Source organism: Aspergillus homomorphus (assembly GCF_003184865.1).
Source record: "Aspergillus homomorphus CBS 101889 unplaced genomic scaffold BO97scaffold_44, whole genome shotgun sequence".
Taxonomy (NCBI): Eukaryota; Fungi; Ascomycota; class Eurotiomycetes; order Eurotiales; family Aspergillaceae; genus Aspergillus; species Aspergillus homomorphus.
This window is the reverse complement of record NW_020291930.1, coordinates 197,628-220,782: the sequence shown is the minus strand read 5'-3', so window position 1 is coordinate 220,782 and position 23,155 is coordinate 197,628. Positions and strand designations below refer to the sequence as shown.

Genomic DNA, 23,155 nt, shown 5'->3' with positions numbered 1-23,155 from the left:
AGTATAGTAGAGTGGGGAAAGATATGAAGCGTCGTCTCGAAGGATGGCTGAATATATTTACATAAATCTCAGCCTGATCACTTGGTTAGATAGGTTACAGAGTAGGCTTACCACGAAGGACGAGAGGAAGGAGCGTCGAGGCAGGAACGTCATATCGAGAAACTTGGATTGACTTCTTGAGTGAACGTCTTCAAGAGTGTAAGGGTAGTTGAGACTAGCGAGCCATGGATGCGGGGGGTTACTCGGACGTCAGGGTCAGAACAAAGCAAAAGGAGACAAATGGACGGGTTGAGAACGGGCGAAAACACAGTGAGAAGGAGAAGATGTGATGTGTTATGAGTGAACACACGAGACGCGATGCATGTTCCTTTTTGCGGATTGAGGTCAGCTGATTTGGGAGAGGCTCTGTCAGTCGGGCTCCAGTTCCGCTCAGTGAGCTCTGGCAGGCACAGTCCTCTCCTTCCCCAACCAGTCACTCCCAAACAAGGAAATAACCTCTCAACTTCCTTCTGGCCTCATGTCTGCAGAACAAGAGCTGCGTGGGATTAACTCCCTTCCGATGGAACTTTGTGACGAAGTGATCTTGCAATCCGGATCCGTCGCTGTGATAAACTGACCACTGATGCAGATCGTCCTGTTAGTCGCAACAGAATCACTCAGTCTATGCTCTTGCGATGTTGATGGCCATGATTACTACTCCTTCAAGGAACGAAACAAGAGGCTGAGACGTCCTCGGCTCGTCAACAAGCTATTCCATCAAAGTGCTACTCGTATCTTATTTAAGGATACCATCATGTGCTATGAGGGACCCCTACGCGACGATATAAATCAGACTGAGACGAAACTTCAAGGCATTATCGCGTCTGGCTTAACCCGCTATATTCAAAACCTACATGTCGACCCGAAGCTGCTCTGTCGGAGCTTTCATCTCCTCTTCCAAAATCTCCACTGCCTACAAGGTTTCTTCTGCAACGTTTCCACTCCTCGGGATGACGAACGCGACTTCATATTCACAGCTCTTCAGCATGCACACCCTCCAAGTTTACGCACGCTGCGCCTTAGAGGTTACGGCCTGGGCCATCATCCGAGCTTCGAACGCATGCTTGTCATTTTTCTGCCACAGCTTCAAGATCTTTCGGTCGAATTGAGAGGTAAGACAAAAGAACCTAAGGATACTATCTTCTGTCTGGGAGAGCAGATATTTCGACATGCCCAGAGGTTGCGCAGTCTCGTGATTAAATGGTATGATTTCGAAGTGCCGGGGTATCATTCATTCCTCCCTCTTGATGCACCTTTGGAGCGGCTACACCTGACTCGTGTGGTGATCTCATATGAGTTGCTTTCAGCAGTCTTGTCATATAGAGAGACGCTATTTTATCTGCGCTTCCGTGGTGTCACCTTGCGGACGGGAAGTTGGGCCCAGTTCCTGACCTCATTAAGGCGTTTCCCAAAATTGGTCGACCTTATGGTGTTGGGGTGTCGGTATGAGCCCAGCGCTGCGCACAATGATTTCGAAGAAATTTCCCGTTTTTCAACGCTAAGACCTGATGACATCTCTGCATACGAAGCGTGCTTGGCAGAAGTAAAAGCACGCCAGAAAGAAACGGGCTATAAAGAACCCTGGACAACTTCATGGTCAGATCTGGACCCAGGACGCCACTGGACACGGCTTGCTATACGGCTTGATTCGCAAAATACTGGATTGAGTGAATGAAGATCTGTAGATAAACTGGAGACTTGCTATTGCTTGCCCGCTTCAGCTGTTGTACCTGCAAACGGCAACTGCTGAATGCTGGATTAGTTTACATTGCTTTGCAGAATTCGCAAGTTGAGTCAAACTTGGAATACAACGGGTTCGAAATTCATTGTGCACCAAATACAGAATTTTTGTATTAGGAAATTCAGACACAAGTTCATGCACAATCACCCAAGTCTGTGACCAAGCGGATCAAGATTAGTACCATGTGCTGCGGCTCTTAGATCCCACATGCTATTTTTATCTTGCTTCCCTCAAGAATATGCATCTTTGAACAAGCCACTCATTATCCAGGCTAGTACTCTGAACATGTCGTTTCTGACAAGTACAGATAACAAAACTACCTTTCCAAAGCTCTCAACCCCGCATCTAGAGAATGCTAAGAGATCCTAATCATCAATCTTAACAGTACTCTATCAAATCATAACACATTTGAACCATCATCGAAATAAACACCCAGGCAAACAATCAAGCCAGTTCTTTGCCTGTCGCCCGTTTCTGCTTGAAAGCGTACCACAGAATCAACCCTAACGTCTGCACCCAAGAGACAGCCGCCAAGGCCGTGATAGCCGTCAACCCGTGCCGGTAGAGCGGCTTGTCTGATGTGCGGAAGATCTGCGAGCCTGAGATACCGGCGCAGTTGGCGGCCATGACGATCAGTCTGTTGTCTGGGTTAGTGATTGTAGTTTATAGGAGTTAGATAAAAAGGAGGAGAAGCATACGCCATGGAGATGCTCCGCTCTTGGGGCGTCTTGCAGTGGAAACCGAGCCAAGCGATGTTTAAGACACTTCGTCGCGAGTTAGTGGTTGATTTTGCGATAGAACGTCTGGACTCAAAGGGCTACTTACTGCATACTGGCGTAGACAACATTCGCGATCGTGATGACTGCGTACTTATGCCAGCGAGAAGAATCCGCAGGTGTGGTGCGCAGACAGGCATAGGAAACGACGTTCCAGGTGATGCATAGCAGGACGAAGGGGCCGCGTTTGCCGGTCTTGTCACTGTGGCTTGTTAATGCCACCCCGTAAGAGTGGAGTGATGGGAACGTACGAGAACCAAGCGAGGATCGTCAGCCAGACAATGCTCACGTAGACCGGGACACTGGCTAGAGCGTTGGCGCGGACGGCACTAAACCCGAACGACTTGATCATGCTGGGCGTGTATTGATTTAGGCCCTGGAGGGCGGACATCGACACGAGGCTGATCATGAAGTGCTGAATGACGGTGGGCTTGCGCATGGTGTCCCAGATATCGCGGCCGGTAATCTTGATGTGGTCGCGGGCTTTGAGCGGGTCGTCGAGCAGGACGCGGTCGCGGATGATTTGTTTCTCGCGCGGGGTGAAGTAGCTCCAGCGGCCCATGCTGGCGAGGGGGCTCCCGTCGCCGGCTTTTTTGGGGATGAAGAGGATGAACAGAATGGCGGCGAAGATGGTGATGAGACCCTCGACTGTTTGACGTTCGGTATGAGTATTGCACAACGTACTGCGATGTTCTGGTCAAGGAACTTACTCAGGAAGATCCATTGCCATCCTGCGAGTCCGCACCTTCCGGCTAGTTTCAGCAAGCCAGCGGAGATGAGACTGGAGGTCGCACCGGCGAACATCTGCCCATAGAAAAAAAGGGTTGTGCGGAAACTGATCTCGGGGCGTTTGTACCACTGAGAGAGATAGTAGAGAGCACCTGTGAGACACACGTATCAGCCGGTTGTATTATACCAACCCATCAAGACCTCAACGTACCAGGAATAAAGCCACCCTCAAGCAAGCCAAGCAGCAACCTCGTGACCAGAAAAGCAGGATATGACTTCACAAAGGCCTGGAAAACCCCCACCAATCCCCAAGCAACAAGCTGGGCCGATAACCAGACTTGAGGTCCCACGCGCTGAAGAATGATATTCGACGGAATCTCACTGACGACGATTCCCGCAGACAGCAGCTGGGTGCCGACATTGATCTGGTTGGTGTTGATATGTAGGTCCTCGGTGATGGTTGAGGTTAATGCAGCGCTGATATTGCCACGGTCGACCTGGAGACCGAAGAAGGCGAGTCCGAGAACGGGGAGAAGGATAAAGTCAATCCTATGGAAAGTATATATGTAAGTCAAACAGGATTTTCCGCAACATGGCCTGGATAGGTAGGATGGACCTACTTCCGACGAACTCGTGCTTCTTCCTTGTCATCCCAATTCTTGATTATCTCGACCCCTTCGTCGTTGTCGTGGCTGACCTCGTGGCTCAGGACCTTGTCGATGACTTTTTCTTCAGAGAAGTCCTGCTCGGGGTAGGAGTGAGTGGCCATGGCTGCGGAGACGTTATGCGCGGCCTCGAAGCTTCAACCGAGAAAATTAACGTGAGGAAGCCAGAGGGAAAGGCGGCTAGATCACACAGAGAACTTGAGCTGGCTGGACCACATAACTGTATGGAGAGGTGGGATACTTATACGGCGGTGAAGTGAAGGCAAGGTGAGTTGTGATGGGCAACTCGGGCTCGCTAAGATTGACCCGCAGTGGAGGAGCAGCCGGATAGAGTGAGAGACGGGCTGGATGGCGCAATCACTGCTGCTGCTGATGTCAATTCCGATGGGCTTTCTCAGGTCTTTTCATGCATGGCTCGATCAGGCTTATCTGATAGAAGGCTGATTATGTATGATTATCTTTCAAAGTCAGAGGTCTCTCAATGCCTCCCCTAAGCGAGGTCCTCATGTGTGCTGAGGTTGAATCTGGATGGTCATTCAGTCAGGGTTACGCACTTGGCGGACACCCTCCCGCAATCGCATCATTATCAAGCCGATGAGAGAAGCAGGAATTCTATGAGATGCTGCTTTTTCCCCAATTCTAGAAACGCCCAATGGAACCTGGAAACTCACTCTGTTCCTCGCAATCCACTTTGTTCTTTTGTCTACTTCTTAAAGAGGAGCCATGAATTGAGTTGAGCTATATTCCTGTCCATGTGCTACGCGTGGAAGGTTGCATTGTTAAAAGTCGTGCCGCAGTTTGGGTTTACATATTCATTACTCGCCGTCATATCACCACATGAATATCATAATTATGGACTCGCCTCAAGTCCACGCTTCCCAGCTCAATCCATCCCGATACTGGTATCCCGTCTGCGGGCCTTCAGCATCAATGAGGTAGCCGTCCTCGCACACCGAGTACAGCACCTTGGGTTGGGCCTTGTAGAATCCATCGTACTGGGCGTCCAGCGCCTCTTTGAGACTACGCACATCACCTGAAGGATGGAGAACTTTCCAGGGCTCGATACAAGTTCGTCCTTGACAGGATTTGAGCACGAGAAGGAGTGCATCGATCCGGTCAAGCACTGCTGCCAAAGGACGACCGAGCAAACGAACCTTGCTGCGGGAGTAAAGGTTGTTCATCTGGTATGGGTCCGTCTGTGCATTTGTTAGGCACAGTAGGTTGGCATATGCTGCGTTACACATACCGAAAGGTCGTACAACTCGTGGTCGTTGTTACACCAGACCGAGTAGTACAGATTATACTCGTTCGACAGGATCCGAGCGGACTTGTATGTATTGTTGGGCATGGTGGGAGATCCATGAGGACCTAAAGCCAGTTGATATCAGCAGTCTGTTTCTCATCGGCGACAGAAAAACCATACCAAGTCGTGAAAACTCTCCTTCAAGAACGGCCCTTCCCCAATATTCCACCGTCACATGTTCATGCAAAATGGATTTGGTTTCCCGCGCCAAGGGCATTGGAGTGCCATCAAAATCTCCCCTCAGCGGGATACCAGCAAGCTCAAACAACGTGGGTGCGATGTCAATGTGGGTAGTGACACGATCAACGCTGACACCGCGTGGGAGTCCAGGCCCACGTATGTAGAACGGAACGCGGATGTCCTCCTCGTATCCAGTCGTCTTTCCGGGTGGCAGACGATGCTGGCCAATGTGGTAGCCGTTATCTGCACTGTATATAATAAAGGTGTTTTGAAGTTCGCCGCTAGCTGCCAGGCGAGTCAACAGACGGTCAACAAGCTCGTCAACCCCTTGCAATGCACGCAAACGTTGTCGGTAAAGATGGTCTTCATAATCAATGACGGTTTGGTTTTTGAGCTCGAGGTTACGAATCCAACTCACTCCGGAGAGCTATTACACATTCAGCTTTTTTTTTTCCTTTCATGGCAAGCTGGCACGGAAGCATACCTGTGCAGGATTGAAGTGTGGTGTTCGTGGTACTTTCGCGTCTGGGAAGAGATGCGCATGGCGCGGCGCGGGAAGTGGTTCCGTCATGACTGGGTTTCCTCTTTCCTGCTCCAGCTCCACATTGGTGTGGGGTGCAATTGGTGCCACTGTGAGAAAGAAGGGCGAGTCACTCTGCAAAGCATCCTCGAGAAATCCCAATGCTTTGTCGGTAATCACATCTGTCGTGTGGTGACCCTCGTAGCTGCGCGGTGGATCATGGTTGCGCTGGTAAGTGGCGTTCCAGTAAGAGTAGGTGAAGGGATCAAGGAGAAAGTCGGAGCCATTAAAGCCGTTGACGAAAGGGGCGTTGTACGTGTGGATACTATGTGCGTTGAAGAGTTTGCCGGTGTAAAATGTATTGTAGCCCGCAGATTGCAACCAGACGGGCAGGAAGTTATCATTGAAGCCTTGAGACACAAATTTCGGATAGCCGCCTATCAAGGTTAACGCTTGGTCACATTCAATTTCAGACGTCGAAATTACCATAAGGTGGATGTACATCCGTGACATTTGTGTTGTGCGCTTGTCGGCCGGTCCAGAGACTGACTCGCGAGGGACAGCATAGGGCGGTAGTGACAAAGTGATTCTGAAATTCAATGCCTTGTTCCTTGATCCAGGCGAGCGTGTGTGGCATATACGCTGGGGAATTCAGCTGAAGATCCTGGTCATCGGTCAGGATGAAAAGAAAGTTGGGCGGTTTGGCCGATGTCGGTTGCTCCTGCTGCAAGGGCTGCTGCTGCTGGCCTGGAATGGCCTTAGAGCCAGCGATGAGCAGCGCGAGTACCAGGAGCAAGCGCCTCATGATTTTGGCCTCAATTGCTGGTATTGGTGGGAAGCAGCAGCTGACGCAGTTATACCATATCCGAGCATTCATTGCGCCCGGATGGCGAGAAGATATCGCGGGATGACACCATAGCGGGTGCTTGACGTTGCCGACCGAGGATTAACTTCTGGTTCGGCTAGCGAGAATATGATGATGGCACGCAGTGATGCTCTTTTTAGTGGCAGATTGCACCATGGATGGCCAATAAACCATAGTCCCTTGCAGTGCTTGGCTCAGACAAAGCCCAGACCCGCACGATAGGATCCACTCATGGTCTGGGGAAATCATTCTCGTTTGAACGGATATGCAGTTGGGAGGGACACACTCGAAGGAATCCAGTCCACCAGCAACCAGCGCGCCCTTGAATTGTGGAGCTCGGCTAGAGCTGATGGCGTGCTCTCCTTTATGATGAGCTCATGGCAGACCTTGATCGGCTTGGTGAGTTCTAAACAGTGTAAACCGCGGAAGGCTATTGCATGACGTGCATATCCTTGAGATTAATCAGATTAATCATTAGGTGGAATTGAAATTGGCTACGCGAATGTGTGGCTAATTAAGAGAGACAGTTCTCTATATCCTCCAATTCCTTTCTATACCGCCTGGCCGACCGCTCGACTGCAAGTGCAGAATAGAAACGAAGTCGCTCTTACGTGAGTACATTGGCTGCTTAACATTCAATCTACGCTTCTATGGAGTGACGTAGAGTGTATAGGTGTGAAAGTCCGATATACCATAAGCATTAAAGATAACAGTGTAGGGTACTTCAGCTAGTATGCAACGCCTGGTTATCTTCAGAATGGTGTTGCGCTGAAAATATATGCTACTCTCCAGCATAAGTACTGGATACCTCAACCTCCTCGTTCGGTTCACAAAGTCCGGGCTTATCCATCCTGAGATAACATTATTGAGGGAAGTCTATGGCATAAGAGAACATACGAGCATATTATAAGTATGGGATCTAGTTCCAATCCAGCACGATCTCGTCTTGAATTTAAAGATCTGATAGGATTGGATCATTCCGCCACTAAAATGGCGGTAAGCCTTTCAACAGTTTCGACCGTCGAGTTTCGCCCACTGTTTGGAAATTCTGCCAGGTCGAAGCGGTCAGGGCACAAACAGTTTTCTGACCGAGGTTTTCCCGATTGTTGGGCGGGATTCTGCCAGACAGTCGCCTAGGCGGTCAAAGAACGAACAGTCGTGACCGCCGAGTTTCGCCCGCTGGGTGGGAAATCCAGCTGTTCCAAGGCGGTCAGCAAACGAACAGTTTCCACCCTCCGAGTTGTGACCGTAGTGCGCGACGCGCGATAAGAACAGGATAACTGGGTGCTCTGGACACGAGTCCCTTTGACCACGGCCGATGAATATACACTTCTTTTCCGTAGCACACAATAGCTTGCAGCAAGCTTTTTCTTCAGCATTCCCCTCCAATCTAGCGGCAATCATATTGTTTATAATCATTGCCTCCAGATTCTCCATTCTCTCTCAGTTATCGGGGCGATTAGCGGCTTGACGACATTCATACAAGGCAGCCACAAGATGTGCATTGGCAGTTACTCATATCCTCGTGCCTTTTGAGCTCGTATCTGCGCAGAGAGAGGCTTTAAAAGCTAAACATTTCAACTCTTAAGTCATCAAATCTTGACGATACACTATAAACCTGATATCTCTAAATGACCACACGCGCAATCATCAAGGCTCTGCGCCGAACAGCTCCTTGAACGCATCTTCCCAGATACTGCCCCCCCGCCAGAACCTTTGAACAATTGGCTTCCTTCCTGGCCGACCTGCACGAGGCAACTCGTTCACCCATCCCCACCGGACCTTCCTCTTCCATCCTTTCCTCTTCCACTCGTTCAGGTCCGCTTCAGGGGACTTATTCAAAGTGGGAAGATGCCGCACCAGCTCAGGGTCATGCGCAATGCAGATAAACACATTTGGTAAAGCATCAATTCGTCGCAGCTGATCCACGGATTGCTGTGCAATCCCAGGGTCATCAAACACGCTGGCTTCCAAGGCAGATATGTCGTAGAAGGGAGTTTTCTCACGGTCTATTTGAGTAATCGGATGATGATCGGTGAAGATACTGCATGGACATGGGACAGGGAAGAATGGATCGCTATCCAAGGTTTCAAGGGGGAAATGGGCTGGGAATGGAACTTCTGGGGTGGGTCGAATTACGCCAGCGAAATGGCAGATGTCGCCGCCGAGAAGAATGAAAGTGTGTTTTGTTGTACGAGCGAGGCCGCAGATGTGGCCTACACAGTGACCGGGGGTGTCTAATGGGAGGTGAGGCTCTGCCTTTGATCGAAGAGATTAACTGACATACCTAGAAGATAGAAAGACCCATCCCCGAAGAAGTCCATGGCGCGATAGCCTGCGACTCTCAGGGGGAAGTCAGGCTCAACTACCTCACGGTCGTGGAATGCATCTGCCGGGACGGGAGAATTTGGGTTTTCAGGGTAGCCTGGAAATAGAGCTGGGTCTTTCAAAAAGCCAGGACCAACAATCAATTCTGTTGAAGGTGGAAACTTGGCAACGTCTCCAATGTGATCCCAGTGATAATGCGACCAGATGATGGATGCTACCACGCAGTATCAGGCTTGAGATTATAATTGAGCGCTTGAACGAGCTCTTGGACATACTGATCTCTTCCAATGAGACTCCACTCTCTTTCAAGATTTCTCCCACATCCTTCTCCACCTTTAGAGCGGACAGGATCTTACTGATCCCCCGTTTCGCAACGGTAGGAAGATTCCAATAGTCCTTCCGTGAGCCTAGGTCAAACATGATTTTCTTGTTGAGCGCATCGTTTTCGATCAGAAATGCGACGTCTGTCAGATTAAGGAACTCATGGCCTAACTGTAGAGGCTGGATGAGAGTCTCTGTTCGGAGGCTCATTAGAGTAGTGGTATCAACCATCCTTACTCGGACCGTGTGGTCGGATTGCGGGACGTCTAGCAAACCTGTCATGGTAGCGGGATTCGTAGATGACGGTGATCACTAATGTCTCTGATAAAACTGCTCAAATACCCAAGCTTATATTCTAGTCCAAACCACAGCTTGCTACGATACTTCAACCTCCGTCATCCAGCGCTTCAAGCACCCCCGCTACCCCGTTCTTTGCCGTCTTCAGCTTAGTGGCTAACGGGACCCACCGTTATCGCAACGGGCCGACTGCGTTCCGGGCCTTCCCCTCACTTCCCCTCAACAAAGGACGGCATGCATCCCTGCCAGCATCTACAAAGATACTGTATGTACCTCAGTCCAAAATGTGAAGCTCCCAATCGCTGAAACCGAAGCGACCGGGATAGTTGGAGCAAGCTGAGTCACTTGAATTACTCATAAAAGCCTGCAGCAATCAGCTGAAGAAACGGAACAATGCTACTTACTGTTGTCCATGCATCCCGTCTGGGGTCTTATAAACCCCCCACTCGCGCATGTTGCATTTCCTGGATTTGACACTTTCATCGGTTTTGAAAGTCAAGTCTTGCTTCAGTTTCGACTAATAATTGTCCCAGTGAACGGCTTCATTCAGAATGGGCTCCATCGACCCGCTGCCCAATCTTATCTTCGAAAAATACGGCGTACCGGCCTCGGTTCTCCACTTAGGGAGCAACAGCGCCGGACCCCACCCCTCTTCGGCCACTCGCCCCGTTCACCATCCCGAGTGGGATATTCCCTCCGACCGCGGATATATTGTCTCTAACCACTTGATCAACGAACCTCCGCCGGACCACAAAACCTTCAAGATAATTGTCCTTGGTGCTGGAGCGGCGGGGATCGATTTCCTGCACCACGCTCCCCCCGCCCTTGAAGGACTGGGCGTCGAGATTGTCTGCTATGAAAAGAACAATGATGTTGGAGGTACATGGTATGAGAACCGTTATCCTGGGTGTGCGTGTGATATTCCCAGCGTGGCCTATACGTTTCCCTGGAGGAGTAACCCCAGTTGGACGCGTTACTACTCCGGTGCGAGGGAAATATGGGAGTACATGAAACGGATAGTGGAGGAAGAGGGCATGATGCGGTATATCCGCTTGAGGACGGCAGTGATCTCAGCAGTGTGGGATGAAGGGAGGAGCAAGTGGGTGGTAAAGCTGAGGCGGACGGACGATCACGGACACGCGAGCGAGTGGGAGGAGGAGGGCGATGTGTTCATCAATGGCTCCGGATTCCTGAAGTATGTTCATGACCATACAGATATGTAGAAGAGAGCTGACGAACATAGTGCGTGGAAGTGGCCGGATACACCTGGGCTGCATTCATTCCAAGGCAAGCTTTTTCATACAGCTGCCTACCCCGAGGGATTTAGTCTGAAGGATAAGAGGGTGGCTGTCATTGGTTCGGGCAGCTCAGGAGTTCAGGTCATTGCCAGCATTCACGATGAAGTATCTCATCTGTACACATGGGTGCGAAGCCCCGTATGGATCACGGCGGCGTTCGGACAGAGCTTTGCTGGGAAGGACGGTCGGAATTTTGATTGTAAGCCCGGGTATATGGTTCTTGAGAGGCTTGGATCTAACAGAGCTTAGATTCCTCTGAGCAGAAGAAAGACTTCAGTTCCGATCCAGGGAAGTATCATCGATACAAGAAGGCCATCGAGAACGAGTTGAACCAGCGCATTAAGCTCACTTTGCGTGATACGGCAGAATCCGATGACGCCAATGCTGTAAGTATCGATATTCATACTGATGCCTGGTTTCTAACTGACTCTCTATAGTACGCGTACAGCGAAATGTATACCAAACTTCAATCCAAGCCTCACGTACGCGATGCTATCATTCCCTCTAACTTCAATGTTGCATGCCGTCGCCCCACACCAGGCAACGGCTTTCTCGAAGCATTAGCTTCCGATAAAACGACTGTCTTCACTTCACCCATCAGACAAATCACACCCACAGGGGTGATTGACTCCGCTACAGGAGTTGAGCACGCGGTAGACGTGATCATCTGCGCAACCGGCTTCGACACCTCCTACCGGCCGCGCTTCCCGATCATTGGTCTCAACGGTATAAGCCTAGCAGACAAGTGGTCTGACACACCGACAAGCTACCTGGCTATCGCCGTCGACGGATTCCCGAACTATTTCACCTACTCCGGCCCTTTTGGTCCAGTCGGCCACGGCTCCATTCTCCCAATAATCTCACATCTATCAAGCTACTTCATCCAGGTCATACAACGCATGCGAATACAACATATCCGTCGTCTCAGCCCTAAGCCCGCCGCGGTGGAGGACTTTGTCGAGCATGTTCGGACTTATCTACCACGAACCTGCTGGGCGGATCCGTGCTCGAGCTGGTTCAAGCAAGGGAGGAAGGACGGGCTAGCGGTCGTGTGGCCTGGGTCACGGTTGGCGTACTTCGAAGCGTTGCGGACGCCGACGCTGAGTGATTACGAAGTTGTTTACTGGAGTGGGAATCGGTTCGGGTACTTGGGGTCCGGCTTTGTGGATGTGGAGTTTCCGACTGGCGTGCGGGATCTGACATGGTATCTGGACTGGTACTTGGGTAATAAAGACTGGAAGCAGATGAAGATGGAAGTTGACAGGGAAGAAGCAGAAATGTTCAAGAGATTGAGCGAGGGGGCATGGTAAGAAGAAAGGGGTCATGCGTACGCATGCGCATGTGCATGATTGTGCAAATAGGTCTTTGATGTGCTAGATGACGACCACATTGATATGAGAAGAGATTACATTGCTGTCCACCGGTCCTATCGCGAACTATCCATCGCTAGATACAAGAAGGAACCAAGAAGTGTGGGCCAGAAAGCAGAAGAACAAAAAGTTAGGTAGAGAGATACATGGACCGTGGTAAGTGCAAGAGCCCAAACCGACTTCGTATCTTTAAAGGAAAAAAATGAACCACAAAAACAGAAGCCACCCACCCACCCACTAGACAACACAACCGCAGATGCAGCCCAACCAAGCATGCGCCGATCACGATCACCCACTCGATCTCGCTTTTTTCTCACGCAAATCCTCATCGTCCTCTTCCAGCACAGCCTTCAGCGCTTGCTCGGCCGCACCCAACCGACGCCGTAGCCTCATCACCTCATCCATGGCCACAAACGCGAGATCCCGTCCGAGACACGGCACGTGCTCCAACAGCTGCGGCGTGAGACCCTTGCCCTTGAGCCCCGGCCCAGCTCGATAGATTGCCTGATTGTGCAAGAGCTCCGAGACAATCCGCTGATGTAGGCGCACGTAGTTCCACGAGCGGCGGTCGTACAGCTCCGCCATGGCGGCCGCGAACCCGTCCTCGTCCTGCCGGAGCGCCCACAGCGCGGTGGAAAAGCGGTGGGCCGCGAGGGTCTGCAGGCCTTCAATCAAGAAGTACTCAGCTTGGGCGTACATCTTGGCATGGAAACACGCGACGTAGCGGTGGGCGAGAGCGTCTTTTCCGGCGGCGGTGGGCGGGTTAGTGTCGGGTGTGGGAACCACGGCCGAGTTGTCGCGGAGCAGGCCCTTGTCGATGGCTGTCAGGATCGTGCTCGTGGTGAATGTGTAGTCACCTTTGTAGAGGTACTCGAGGACTTTGGTCAGGAGGTACGGAGCTGTGTGGCGGAGGTAGATTGGTTTGGTGGCGCCCTCCTTGTGGAAGGTTTGGGTGTTAGTGCGGGCTTCGAGGGTTGTTCTAGACCGGACGATGATGGGATCGGATGCTTACCATGGGGTAGGGTGTGTGTTTCTGATTCGCGGCGCGAGAGAGGAATCTGGACTGGCGACACACGATGAAACGGTGCGCGGGGAAGCCCTGGACATCGGTGACGAGGGCGAGATCGCTGGATTGCGGGTTGAGATAGTAGCTGGTTGGTGGTGTTGTTAGTGTTTGTCTCTGTTACTGGCCGGAGATGGGGCTATTTGGGTAGAGTGGGTGTAGCTTTACTCACCTGGCGCGTTCTGACAGCTCTGGGAGCCCATCGTCGTTCATCTTGGTTTGCTTGGTTGATGGGGCGAGTTGTGGTTCACGTTGGCGCGCTGAGTCGTCACGCTTACTCGTTGCTGACTCGTCGACGGGGCAGTGGGGATGTGGAGGAGATTGTGTGTGAAGAGTCTCATAGCAAGTGTTACAAAAGCCATTTCATTTGGTTGTGGTCGCGTGATCTACAGTTGGGGGGAGTGAAGCAGTGAATAGTCCATCTTAACACACGCGAGATTTCCGTAATATTAAGATTGATATCTGCTTTGCACGCACAGCAGCCTGTTTCGATGGGACATAATCTTCTTCTCTAAATGCTTTCCTTCTCGCTCCATGAAGAGAAACTTGATCTCTCTCTCTTAAAGGCCTCCAGACTCATCGCCCTACATAAAGAAGTTCAGATGAAGTTGAATCAGAATTCGGTTCAGCTCTGAGAGAAGCGCTCGAGCATCAGCCTGCTTGAAAGGTTTACTTGATTACTTCATGGAAGCGGATTTACACATTGATTCTGGTAAGAGTATTGCGAGGCTTTAGGGAGATCTAGGTACAGTATTCATCCAGCCCTGAGGCAGCTTACCACTAGCATTGAATCTAAAGCTGTGTCGACGGTTAGTGGAGCGAAGGTGATTGAAGTATTGCATAACCAAGACAAGATTAGTCACTTATGCAAGCCAGTCATTACTATGCATCGATTAGTTTCCACTTGACTGCAGCTGTCTCACGACCGAGACTCCGAGGCCGGCGCCCGAGCCCCGAGAAAGAAAAAGAGTTGTTCCCTCATCGTGGAGCACCAATTGACAGCATGGAAGTCAGTTTCAAAGTTGGAGTGAATATACTGCAGCTTGACATCGAACTTCATGAGAGCTGCATGTTGTGTAGGTAGCTACTCTGACTTAACTGGCTTATGGCGGTGACTGCACCTCACAGACACACCACAACTCGGCCTAATATATCTAGAGTTCAACATTGGCTTGGTAGGATCGACAATTGCCGTGCCACGAGCAGTCCTAGCTTGCTGCTCTATTAATCTACCCTTATCCAAATTCTTTCCCTTTACATTCTTCAGAATATCGCACCAAATTAGATTCTTGTGTAACTTCTTGGTTGTAATTGATATCGATTCGCTAGCTCTGCATGATCAGCTGACTCAGCCGGATCCGAAGATCCGGGGATTGCACGGCTGGTCGGGGAGGACAGCCGAATCTCAACCACTCTCATCCTCCAAGTCAGCGACCATAGTTACCCATCCATAATCATTTGCCAAGACATGCTATCATACAGTTCTGACATTGTGAAGTAAACATGTCAGCGCCAATCGATCGCCAAGAGATCGACCGCGTTCTGCAGTTGAAACGCACTCAACGCGAGGCTCGAGCGTGTTATCCGTGTCGTCAACGCAAGGTGAAGTGTGACAACTCTCAGCCATGCCGGACGTGTCGAAGACGCGGCCATCCCGAGATCTGTGTCTATGATCCGAGCCCACCGAAGCAAGCCCGCGCTCGTAGGGCAAGCCGACAACCTCCTTCGTCTACAGCCTCTCGCCAGCCAACTCCTCTCCCCGCAATACAGACAGCGCCGAATTTGGGTTTCCCGATACAACCGCCCGCCCAAAGCTACCCCGTTCTCCCCCCATTCTCACAATTACAGCAGAACGAACTGAGTCGGACTCTTCCAGCTTATGGCCCTGAGGGGGATTTTGTATATTCCGGTGACAATTCAGTCGTTTCCATCCTACGTCATCGCACACATGATGCAAATGGTTCAATGGCCCGCGAGGTGGGCTCGGTCCTCGGATTGCAAAATACCTATCATAGTTATCCGTTCATGGAGTTCAGAACTCCTGGGGATCGATGGAGGGAACTTCTTCGCATCCTTCCCCAGCGCGCAGAGGTCTTGAAGTAAGCACTTCAGGGTCTCGTCTTCGACGCTTCTAACCGAATACAGGTTCTTTCACTTCTATCGCCTCTCAGCTTATCCATTCAACCCTATTCTTGTAGATATTGAACGTTTCGAGCTGGATCTTTGTTCATATCTGAATGCACTGGCTGGCGGAGAATTACAAGACCCCTCTCGCATTTCCGATCGCTGGGCCAGTGAGAAATCAGTCGCTCATATCAGCCTGCTACTTGCTACTCTGGCTGCTGGAGCACACTATTCCGATCTGGAACATATACAGCGCTCAGAACTCTGTCTGGACTTTGGTATGTGCCATTCCAACTCCCCACAGTGTTGCATGCTCACTTCGTGAAGCCAGACGCTCCTTTCAAGCTTTACGGCTAGCAAACTTTCTGTTCCGACCTACGTTCGATATTATTCAATCTCTCCTCATCCTCGGGAACACCCTGCAAAACACTGGACAATCCGATTCAGCCTGGGCATTACTTGGCAGCACAGTCCGATTAGCTCAGACAATTGGGCTGCACACTGAGAAGAGCGTAGCAAACCTGCCCGATCACGTGAAGTCCAAAGCAAGGAGATTATGGTGCGCACTTTCTGAATGCCCTTGCGGCAGGTGCTAACTCATTGCAGGTTTACCGTTGTGTGGCAAGACAGCCTCTTATGTCTCTGTTACGATCGACCTCCTATCGTCACGGTCAACGGCTGGTCGCTCGATAACTCAGTTTTCACGGGCCAAGAATTGAATTATATGGACATGATGCACTTTCTTTGTCGGATTGCACTGGATATACTGACAGCTAACGAGGCAGAGATGCAACAAGCTTCTCGCTTGCTTGACATATTGGCTACTGTGGACAGAGTCTACCAACGGGCGCAACCTCACCTACGTTCTCTGCAGGAATGCAAAACTCTGCATCACAACCTGGAGCATCTTGCACTGAAGATGCACCTTGCTTTTGCTGTCTCCGTTGTCACTCGGCCTGCACTCAAGCGATCCGAGATTCGCGATTCAGCCCAAGACATGTTGCGGATGCGCGCCAAGTGCAGTCTAATTGACGCATCCAACACTTTCCTTGAGTTTCAGGCGCTCAGTGTGGTACCCTTACGAACCTGGTCTATGGTACACACAGTGATCAGCTCGACGCTGCTGCTTTGTATATGGGAGGAGACGCGTAACGATGCCGAATGTCGTGATTTGCAGCAGAAGGTGATTGAGGTGTTTTCTGCAGCCGGCTCGGTAGGCTCAGTGGAGAGGTCAGGCTCGGAGAACGGGCAATGGTTGTCGGAGAGACATATTCGGGCGTTGATTACATTGCGAAACGCAGTGCGGACAGCCTTGGAGCGAGAGAAGGAAGAGGGCGACGTCGGGCCACAGAATCCGGAGCAGGCCGAGACCTTCATGCCTGCATTTGGGTAGGCGATCTACTGCATCGTATCCACTTGTGGAGCTTACGGGATGCTAACAACGTGCAGAATTCCCAACGGCTTTCCTGATGTATTGGGCCAGGACTTTTCGCCCATGTCCTATCTGGATTCAATTATGAACGGTACGACTGACTGCTGCTTGAAAGCGCGCAAAGCTAATAGCATTAGTACCCATGTTTGACCTATCCCAAGAGAACGATTTCTCGTGAACCATCTTTCAGTATGTTATGACGCAGCCGAAACGTTTCAGTTTTCGGATTCGCTCGGAAAACTCGGAGGTCTCGGGGCCTCGGTCTCTCTTATGGAGGTTCCCTCGTGTGTCCCTCTTGTGCCATAATCCGGGTCAAGGCAGAGAAACATGCGAGGAGAAACAGCAAACTTCCTCACAAAAATCCAGACCGATTGCCACGAGACACGTATATAAAAACCCAGAAATGCCTCAGCAGTGATAGCTACTACTACTCAAGTACTCACATCTTCTACACACGTTCAGATACACTATACCTGAGACCGCACCTATGTTCAGCGCAATCCTCCCCGGTACTGCTACGCCTAATCCCGGCCGTTCTGCCTCTCCTCACAACATGACCTCTGAACAGAGCCGTCCGGCGCAGCCCGCGCCCACACCCCGTCGACGTCGCATTGTGGTTGCAATGACGGGCGCCACAGGAGCAATGCTCGGTATCAAAGTGCTGATTGCTCTACGTCGACTGAATGTCGAGACTCACTTGGTCCTGAGTAGATGGGCCGAAGCTACAACCAAATACGAGACGGACTACCACCCATCGAACGTCAAGGCTCTTGCCGACCACGTGCACAATATCAACGACATGGCGGCACCGATATCGAGCGGGTCGTTCCGCGCGGACGGGATGATCGTGGTACCCTGCAGCATGAAGACTTTGGCAGCCATTCACTCAGGATTCTGTGACGATCTTATCTCTCGCACGGCGGACGTCATGCTAAAGGAACGACGGCGGCTGGTCCTGGTGGCGCGTGAGACGCCGCTAAGCGAGATTCACCTGCGAAACATGCTTGAAGTGACACGCGCCGGTGCAGTCATCTTCCCCCCCGTACCGGCATTCTATATCAGAGCGGCCGGTGTCGATGAGTTGATCGATCAGAGTGTCGGACGCATGTTGGACCTATTTGACCTGGATACTGGAGACTTCGAGCGATGGAACGGCTGGGAAAAATGAAAGGGGGAGTATCTTCGGTCGCATTTTGATCTTTATGGGGCGCATATACCTCGTTTTTTGAATTCAAATGGGTTTGATTTCAGGGGCGTGATCTGCTTTTCTGATTAGACTTTGGTTGAACGATAGACTTATTTTTGGGACCGGATGGTCTTTGGTAATGGACGAACCGCGGGTGAATTCCCCTTTCATGAACCTTGATTTTCATGTGTTTCTACTCTTTTTGGATGGATCGCTCGGACCCAAACAGCCGTTCTTCACAACATCCCCACTCCACTGGAGTTAGGAATCTGGACCAGGAACAGCAGCCAAACAACCAAACGGCACTGCAACCCCGATATGCAAGCAAACACTCTTACGATAAATTGACCAATGACTGGCGGCCAGCCAGCAAGCCGAAGGAACAGCGCTTTGACAATATGCGTCGGAGGAGCTCCTTGCCCCACATGGAAATGATCACCGGCACAGTACATACAATCGCGGGGAAAAAGGGCGCATTGTCCCGCTTGCTCGTCCTGACATTCGGCAATTCAGCCCTAATAACAGCAACTATTACTTCCTTCCAGGGCATTTCTCCTGGCTCAAACCTCGGTTCATGTGTGAGGTCTCAAACGGCCGGTTCTTCAAGATACTCCGCTTTTCGACAGCTCCACTTCTTATCGGCTTAGGTTGCTCCTGGCGCGGTCTCCTGACCAGCAGATGTACTTGGCCAACTCGACTGGTTTCTTGGATACAACTACAAAGAGGGGCATCCAAGGGTTTCAGCCGAGGAAACACATGGGACAGGTAATTCACCATGGCAAATTGGCATTCCAAGCGGACAGATCGGATGTTGTAGACACGGAGCGCATACCAAAAATGGGATCATGAAAGAGAAATGGAAGTCTATATAATTGCCCAAATGGTTGGCCTACCAAGCTATCATGCGGAACGTTGAGGCGCGACTCTCAAGCGATCATGAAGACCTCCTCTCTCCTTTGGCTTGCTCTTTCGTGGGTGGCTCATGCGGTGCCTGCCCCGCGCGCCGCAGCGCCTACTGTGACCATCGCCAGCCCAGCTGCCACAGTTATTGGGAAAGCTGGCGATGTCGAAGTCTTCAATAACATTCCCTTTGCGCAGGCGCCCACCGGCTCGCTGCGTCTGAAGCCGCCGCAGCCGATTCAGACGTCGCTCGGAACGATCAAAGCCACCGGAAATTCCCAGTCATGCCCGCAATTCTACTTCTCCACCAGCGATTTTCCAGCCTCAGTGCTGGGAATCCTGGCTAATAACCCACTGGTGCAAGTTGCCACCAACGCCGGTGAAGACTGCCTCAATATCGATATCCGTCGTCCGGCAGGCACAACAGCTGACTCGAAGCTGCCGGTGCTCGTTTGGATTTTTGGCGGTGGATTCGAGCTGGGATCGAAATCGATGTATGACGGCACGTCGTTGGTGTCCTCTTCCATTGATCTGAACTTGCCCGTCATCTTCGTTGCGATGAACTACCGTGTGGGTGGATTCGGGTTCCTGCCTGGCAAGGAGATCAAGGAAGATGGGTCTTCTAACCTTGGGCTGCTGGACCAACGGTTGGCTTTGGAATGGGTGGCGGATAACATTGCCGCCTTTGGAGGCGATCCTGAAAAGGTGACCATTTGGGGTGAATCGGCGGGAGCGATCTCTGTTTTCGATCAGATGGTGCTCTATGACGGCGACAACACCTACAAGGGCAAACCCCTGTTCCGAGGCGGTATCATGGATTCGGGGAGTGTCGTGCCTGCCGATCCGGTCGACGGGGTCAAGGGCCAGGCTGTCTATGATACCGTCGTCTCCAACGCCAAATGTTCTTCCTCCAAGGACACGTTGGCCTGTCTCCGGGACTTGCCGTACGAGACGTTCCTCAACGCCGTCAACTCCGTCCCTGGTATCCTGAGCTACAGCTCCATCGCCCTATCATACGTCCCACGACCAGACGGGAAGGTACTCAGCGCGTCCCCGGACATTCTCGGTAAGGCCGGCAAATTCGCGCAGGTGCCCTTCATCGTGGGCGACCAAGAAGACGAGGGTACGCTGTTCGCCCTCTTCCAGGGCAACATCACCACCACCGACGAGCTAATCAAGTACCTGGGTGACTACTTCTTCTACGACGCCAGCCAGGCGCAACTCGAAGAGCTTGTCGCTCTCTACCCGGACACCACGACCTACGGCTCCCCGTTCCGCACAGGCAGCGGCAACAACCTGTATCCGCAGTTCAAGCGGCTCGCTGCCATCCTCGGCGACTTAACTTTCACCATCACGCGCCGGGCCTTCCTGGCCTACGCCGAGCAGGTTGCGCCCACGGTGAAAACCTGGTCCTACCTGTCCAGCTACGACTACGGCACCCCGATCCTGGGGACTTTCCACGGCAGCGACCTGCTGCAGGTGTTTTACGGGCTGTGGCCTAACTACGCGGCCAAGTCCACCCACACATACTACTTCAGCTTCGTGCACGATCTCGACCCGAATGCCCACCGCGGCAGCTATCCCGAGTGGCCTGAGTGGAAGGAGAACCAGCAGCTGATGAATTTCCAGGCAAATTCGGCGGCACTGCTCGCGGATGACTTCCGCAATGGAACGTACGAGTTCATCGTGAATAACGTGGACGCTTTCCATATCTAGGAGTGTTGCGGAAAGTGATATATGTATCGCATTTCGGAGATATAGCATGTAATTCGCAGTTGGAATAAGATGTCTTGATGATGAGAAGCTGATATTGAGAAATATATCCCTGGTCGAAAGAACGTATGCACTTGAATTAGCCCACGATCCATGCAGCGTAAGCCTGACCCGCGCATCCGCGAAGTCGATGCAATCTAAGAGCAATATTCCAGGCCCTTGCACGCTTCAATAGAAAAATTGTCTCTCTCGATGATCACCCCCTACGCGGGCAAAAAGTATACCTCGCAATAGCGCAGAGAGACATACGTGATACAGTTGCAGCGATTGTCCGGAGCGAAGGAGCGGGAAGATGCATTGCATCTGTCGGCGAGGCTGTCTGTATTGGTGTTCGAAGACAGGGTGATCGGGATCGACTCGATGAGCTTTCGTTCGTCGGAGTCAAATGAGTCGTATGCGCGCTGCCACAGGTTGGAGACTTTCTAATCGACTGGTACTTCGGGGGTCTGCGAGCTTTTCATCTTCGTCTTGTGCGGGTTTGTTCTCCGCTGCAGTGGAGCTGATGTACTTTCATTTTGGTCTGGTTTGGTTTTCTCTTGTGCGATAGATATCGTCTCTTGTGGCCTGGTTCGTTGCTGTATGGCGGGATTGGCATGCTCCCTTGCCATTTTATTCTCCCGTGTTGGTTCCTCGTCTTGTGTACTGATGGGGTATCACTCGTATGGTCGTTAAGCTCAATGCAAAAGAGGGTTCAGAATGATAAGTGCTGCGTAAGGTGGATCCTGAGCTGCTGTGTGATCAGTAGGTAGTCAGCGAAGCTGTCACCCTTGTCGTAAGGCTTATGTCTAAACGTGAATTACCATAGCCTTTAGTGTATTGAAAATCTACTGTGCTTGCCTCAAGACTGCAGCAATCAAAGGACAAATTAATTAGATTCTCCAGGCTAAAAACAACATAGATCGGGTGGCATCCACAGATTCCCAAAGCATCCCAGCAAGATTCTCCACACATCGTAATTGCACATCTGCGCTACTTCGATCATCCCCGTCATTCACTTTATCCATCCCTAGGGCAATTAGTGCAAACGACGCGGTACTTCACCCCACCTCGGATAGAGATCTGCTCAACACAATTACATCGACCACAAGTGAGAGAACAGAAAGCAGAGAAACTCGGGAGAGTATCCAGGCTAATCGTGTACTCCGAGACGTTCTCCCGAATCTGGGTTCTGAGCCGGTCATTCTCATACATCAACTGGACTATCTGGCCGTTCTTCCATTGAAGGAGGTCGCGAGAAAATGCATCAGGGAACAGTTTCTGAATGAAGTCTTCGTCCAGAGAGTCAAAGTCGACATGCAGATGGTCCATGATACTGCTGCAAATGACAGCATCACCGGTGATTGTGTGGGCCGCACGTAATAGGAAGGCCATTTCCGCGTTGGAACATTCCGACTCTATCAGTTCGATCACTTTCTCTCGCGCGAGATGCTGGAGTCGCGGCAGAATGAAGTAGTCGGCGAGTTTGATGATTTCGGCGTGGGCACGAAGGGCCTTCGTGATAATCTCCATGTTCTTGTCCATAGTCCCTGCGCTAGTTAGGATACTTTCGACATGGCCTTCTGACCCGGGGAGCAAACTAACTCTTATCGTCCCCCTCATAACCAGGGAGGCTCATGTTGTAGTCGCCCATGTAGAGGTATTCCACCAGATAACCGACACTTGACGGCTCGAACCCTTCAATACGATACACGCGGCTGCGGCCCTCCTGCTCCAACCAAGTCAACTTCACGCTGAGACTCACACGTCGGCTCAAACATACCTGGAACCCCCCTTCGCATGCGGCCGCAAAAGCTGGCACTTGGGTGCACACAACGAGTTGGTGGACTGGAAACGTTCGGTCGCCACATACCAGGGAGAAGTCGGTGCGCTTCCCTGACTTTGCCCAGTCGTACATGACCTGGTTGTGTGGAGATTGGGATGCACTCATTTTGGGTTTCTGTCGTAGGTATTGCCGTGTGGGGGCAGGGATTAAGGGTATCAAGAACTGGACGGCGATGGGTGTATGTTTGCTTTGAGCTTTGTCACTCGTCGGTAAGAGATGCTGACGAAGTGAGAACAATGATCACAGGTGCTGAGATTATAAGAGGTCGAGAAGAGAAGTCTGAGAAGGTGAGGGAGGTTGAGGAAAATAGGTCGAAAGGGAAAGATTAGAAGGAATAAATCAGGAGGTTGAGAAGAAGAGATTGAAAGAACTTTGTGCGTGTGTGTGGGCAAGTGAATGATGAAGTCAGCCTTCCACGTATAA

General features: G+C 51.3%; 11 protein-coding genes across 11 annotated transcripts; 6 read left to right on the top strand and 5 right to left on the bottom strand.

Moving 5' to 3' along the window:
* The first annotated feature begins 451 nt into the window (after positions 1–451).
* On the top strand, positions 452–1,851 carry BO97DRAFT_195524 (uncharacterized protein). The gene is made up of 2 exons (XM_025690501.1): positions 452–577; positions 629–1,851. The coding sequence occupies exons 1-2, from the start codon at positions 518–520 to the stop codon at positions 1,712–1,714; spliced, it is 1,146 nt and encodes a 381-aa protein (XP_025547937.1). The 5' UTR covers positions 452–517; the 3' UTR covers positions 1,715–1,851.
* BO97DRAFT_460068 (vitamin H transporter) lies at positions 1,851–4,054 on the bottom strand (the record flags this gene model as incomplete). Its single annotated transcript, XM_025699325.1, has 7 exons — positions 1,851–2,417; positions 2,479–2,544; positions 2,606–2,758; positions 2,808–3,204; positions 3,267–3,437; positions 3,497–3,834; positions 3,906–4,054. The coding sequence occupies 7 exons, from the start codon at positions 4,052–4,054 to the stop codon at positions 2,225–2,227; spliced, it is 1,467 nt and encodes a 488-aa protein (XP_025547936.1). The 3' UTR covers positions 1,851–2,224.
* A 737-nt stretch (positions 4,055–4,791) lies between these two features.
* Positions 4,792–6,758, bottom strand: BO97DRAFT_480430 (sulfatase family protein; the record flags this gene model as incomplete). Its single annotated transcript, XM_025700758.1, has 5 exons — positions 4,792–5,146; positions 5,197–5,318; positions 5,374–5,860; positions 5,918–6,390; positions 6,440–6,758. The coding sequence occupies 5 exons, from the start codon at positions 6,756–6,758 to the stop codon at positions 4,814–4,816; spliced, it is 1,734 nt and encodes a 577-aa protein (XP_025547935.1). The 3' UTR covers positions 4,792–4,813.
* A 1,603-nt stretch (positions 6,759–8,361) lies between these two features.
* Positions 8,362–9,827, bottom strand: BO97DRAFT_195501 (MBL fold metallo-hydrolase). The gene is made up of 3 exons (XM_025690500.1): positions 9,422–9,827; positions 9,106–9,360; positions 8,362–9,055 (listed from the first exon to the last, which is right to left on the bottom strand). Exons 1-3 carry the CDS (start codon positions 9,747–9,749, stop codon positions 8,469–8,471), a joined length of 1,170 nt encoding a protein of 389 aa, XP_025547934.1. The 5' UTR covers positions 9,750–9,827; the 3' UTR covers positions 8,362–8,468.
* A 707-nt stretch (positions 9,828–10,534) lies between these two features.
* BO97DRAFT_324299 (flavin-containing monooxygenase) lies at positions 10,535–12,276 on the top strand (the record flags this gene model as incomplete). The annotated part of the gene is made up of 4 exons (XM_025691298.1): positions 10,535–10,959; positions 11,008–11,261; positions 11,312–11,448; positions 11,500–12,276. Coding segments are annotated over 4 exons (1,593 nt in total), but the record flags the coding sequence as incomplete, so codon positions are not given.
* Positions 12,277–12,720: 444 nt separating this feature from the next.
* BO97DRAFT_417446 (BTB/POZ domain-containing protein) lies at positions 12,721–13,708 on the bottom strand (the record flags this gene model as incomplete). The annotated part of the gene is made up of 3 exons (XM_025696485.1): positions 12,721–13,368; positions 13,445–13,583; positions 13,668–13,708. 3 exons carry the CDS (start codon positions 13,706–13,708, stop codon positions 12,721–12,723), a joined length of 828 nt encoding a protein of 275 aa, XP_025547932.1.
* A 1,290-nt stretch (positions 13,709–14,998) lies between these two features.
* BO97DRAFT_437398 (phenylacrylic acid decarboxylase) lies at positions 14,999–17,229 on the top strand (the record flags this gene model as incomplete). The annotated part of the gene is made up of 6 exons (XM_025697845.1): positions 14,999–15,594; positions 15,641–15,897; positions 15,947–16,178; positions 16,226–17,008; positions 17,069–17,142; positions 17,189–17,229. 6 exons carry the CDS (start codon positions 14,999–15,001, stop codon positions 17,227–17,229), a joined length of 1,983 nt encoding a protein of 660 aa, XP_025547931.1.
* Positions 17,188–18,321, top strand: BO97DRAFT_195471 (UbiX family flavin prenyltransferase). Its single transcript, XM_025690497.1, has one exon. It carries the CDS (start codon positions 17,539–17,541, stop codon positions 18,217–18,219), a length of 681 nt encoding a protein of 226 aa, XP_025547930.1. The 5' UTR covers positions 17,188–17,538; the 3' UTR covers positions 18,220–18,321.
* On the top strand, positions 18,322–19,029 carry BO97DRAFT_195472 (uncharacterized protein). The gene has a single exon (XM_025690498.1). It carries the CDS (start codon positions 18,423–18,425, stop codon positions 18,882–18,884), a length of 462 nt encoding a protein of 153 aa, XP_025547929.1. The 5' UTR covers positions 18,322–18,422; the 3' UTR covers positions 18,885–19,029.
* BO97DRAFT_195473 (putative extracellular lipase) lies at positions 19,030–21,123 on the top strand. Its single transcript, XM_025690499.1, has one exon. The coding sequence runs from the start codon at positions 19,174–19,176 to the stop codon at positions 20,851–20,853; it is 1,680 nt and encodes a 559-aa protein (XP_025547928.1). The 5' UTR covers positions 19,030–19,173; the 3' UTR covers positions 20,854–21,123.
* Positions 21,124–21,906: 783 nt separating this feature from the next.
* On the bottom strand, positions 21,907–22,864 carry BO97DRAFT_460054 (BTB/POZ domain-containing protein; the record flags this gene model as incomplete). Its single annotated transcript, XM_025699324.1, has 3 exons — positions 22,670–22,864; positions 22,492–22,615; positions 21,907–22,436 (listed from the first exon to the last, which is right to left on the bottom strand). Exons 1-3 carry the CDS (start codon positions 22,835–22,837, stop codon positions 21,907–21,909), a joined length of 822 nt encoding a protein of 273 aa, XP_025547927.1. The 5' UTR covers positions 22,838–22,864.
* Between the last annotated feature and the right edge of the window lie 291 nt (positions 22,865–23,155).

Bases quoted from the DNA above. Each gene is read 5' to 3' on its own strand.
- BO97DRAFT_195524 (XM_025690501.1), top strand. From the start codon at position 518: ATGTCTGCAGAACAAGAGCTGCGTGGGATTAACTCCCTTCCGATGGAA. The intron at 578-628 runs GTGATCTTGCAA...CCACTGATGCAG, and splicing joins CGATGGAACTTTGTGACGAA to ATCGTCCTGTTAGTCGCAAC.
- BO97DRAFT_195501 (XM_025690500.1), bottom strand. From the start codon at position 9,749: ATGACAGGTTTGCTAGACGTCCCGCAATCCGACCACACGGTCCGAGTA. The intron at 9,361-9,421 runs GTATGTCCAAGA...ACTGCGTGGTAG, and splicing joins AGTCTCATTGGAAGAGATCA to CATCCATCATCTGGTCGCAT. The intron at 9,056-9,105 runs GTATGTCAGTTA...ACCTCCCATTAG, and splicing joins TGGGTCTTTCTATCTTCTAG to ACACCCCCGGTCACTGTGTA.
- BO97DRAFT_195471 (XM_025690497.1), top strand. From the start codon at position 17,539: ATGTTCAGCGCAATCCTCCCCGGTACTGCTACGCCTAATCCCGGCCGT.
- BO97DRAFT_195472 (XM_025690498.1), top strand. From the start codon at position 18,423: ATGTGTTTCTACTCTTTTTGGATGGATCGCTCGGACCCAAACAGCCGT.
- BO97DRAFT_195473 (XM_025690499.1), top strand. From the start codon at position 19,174: ATGAAGACCTCCTCTCTCCTTTGGCTTGCTCTTTCGTGGGTGGCTCAT.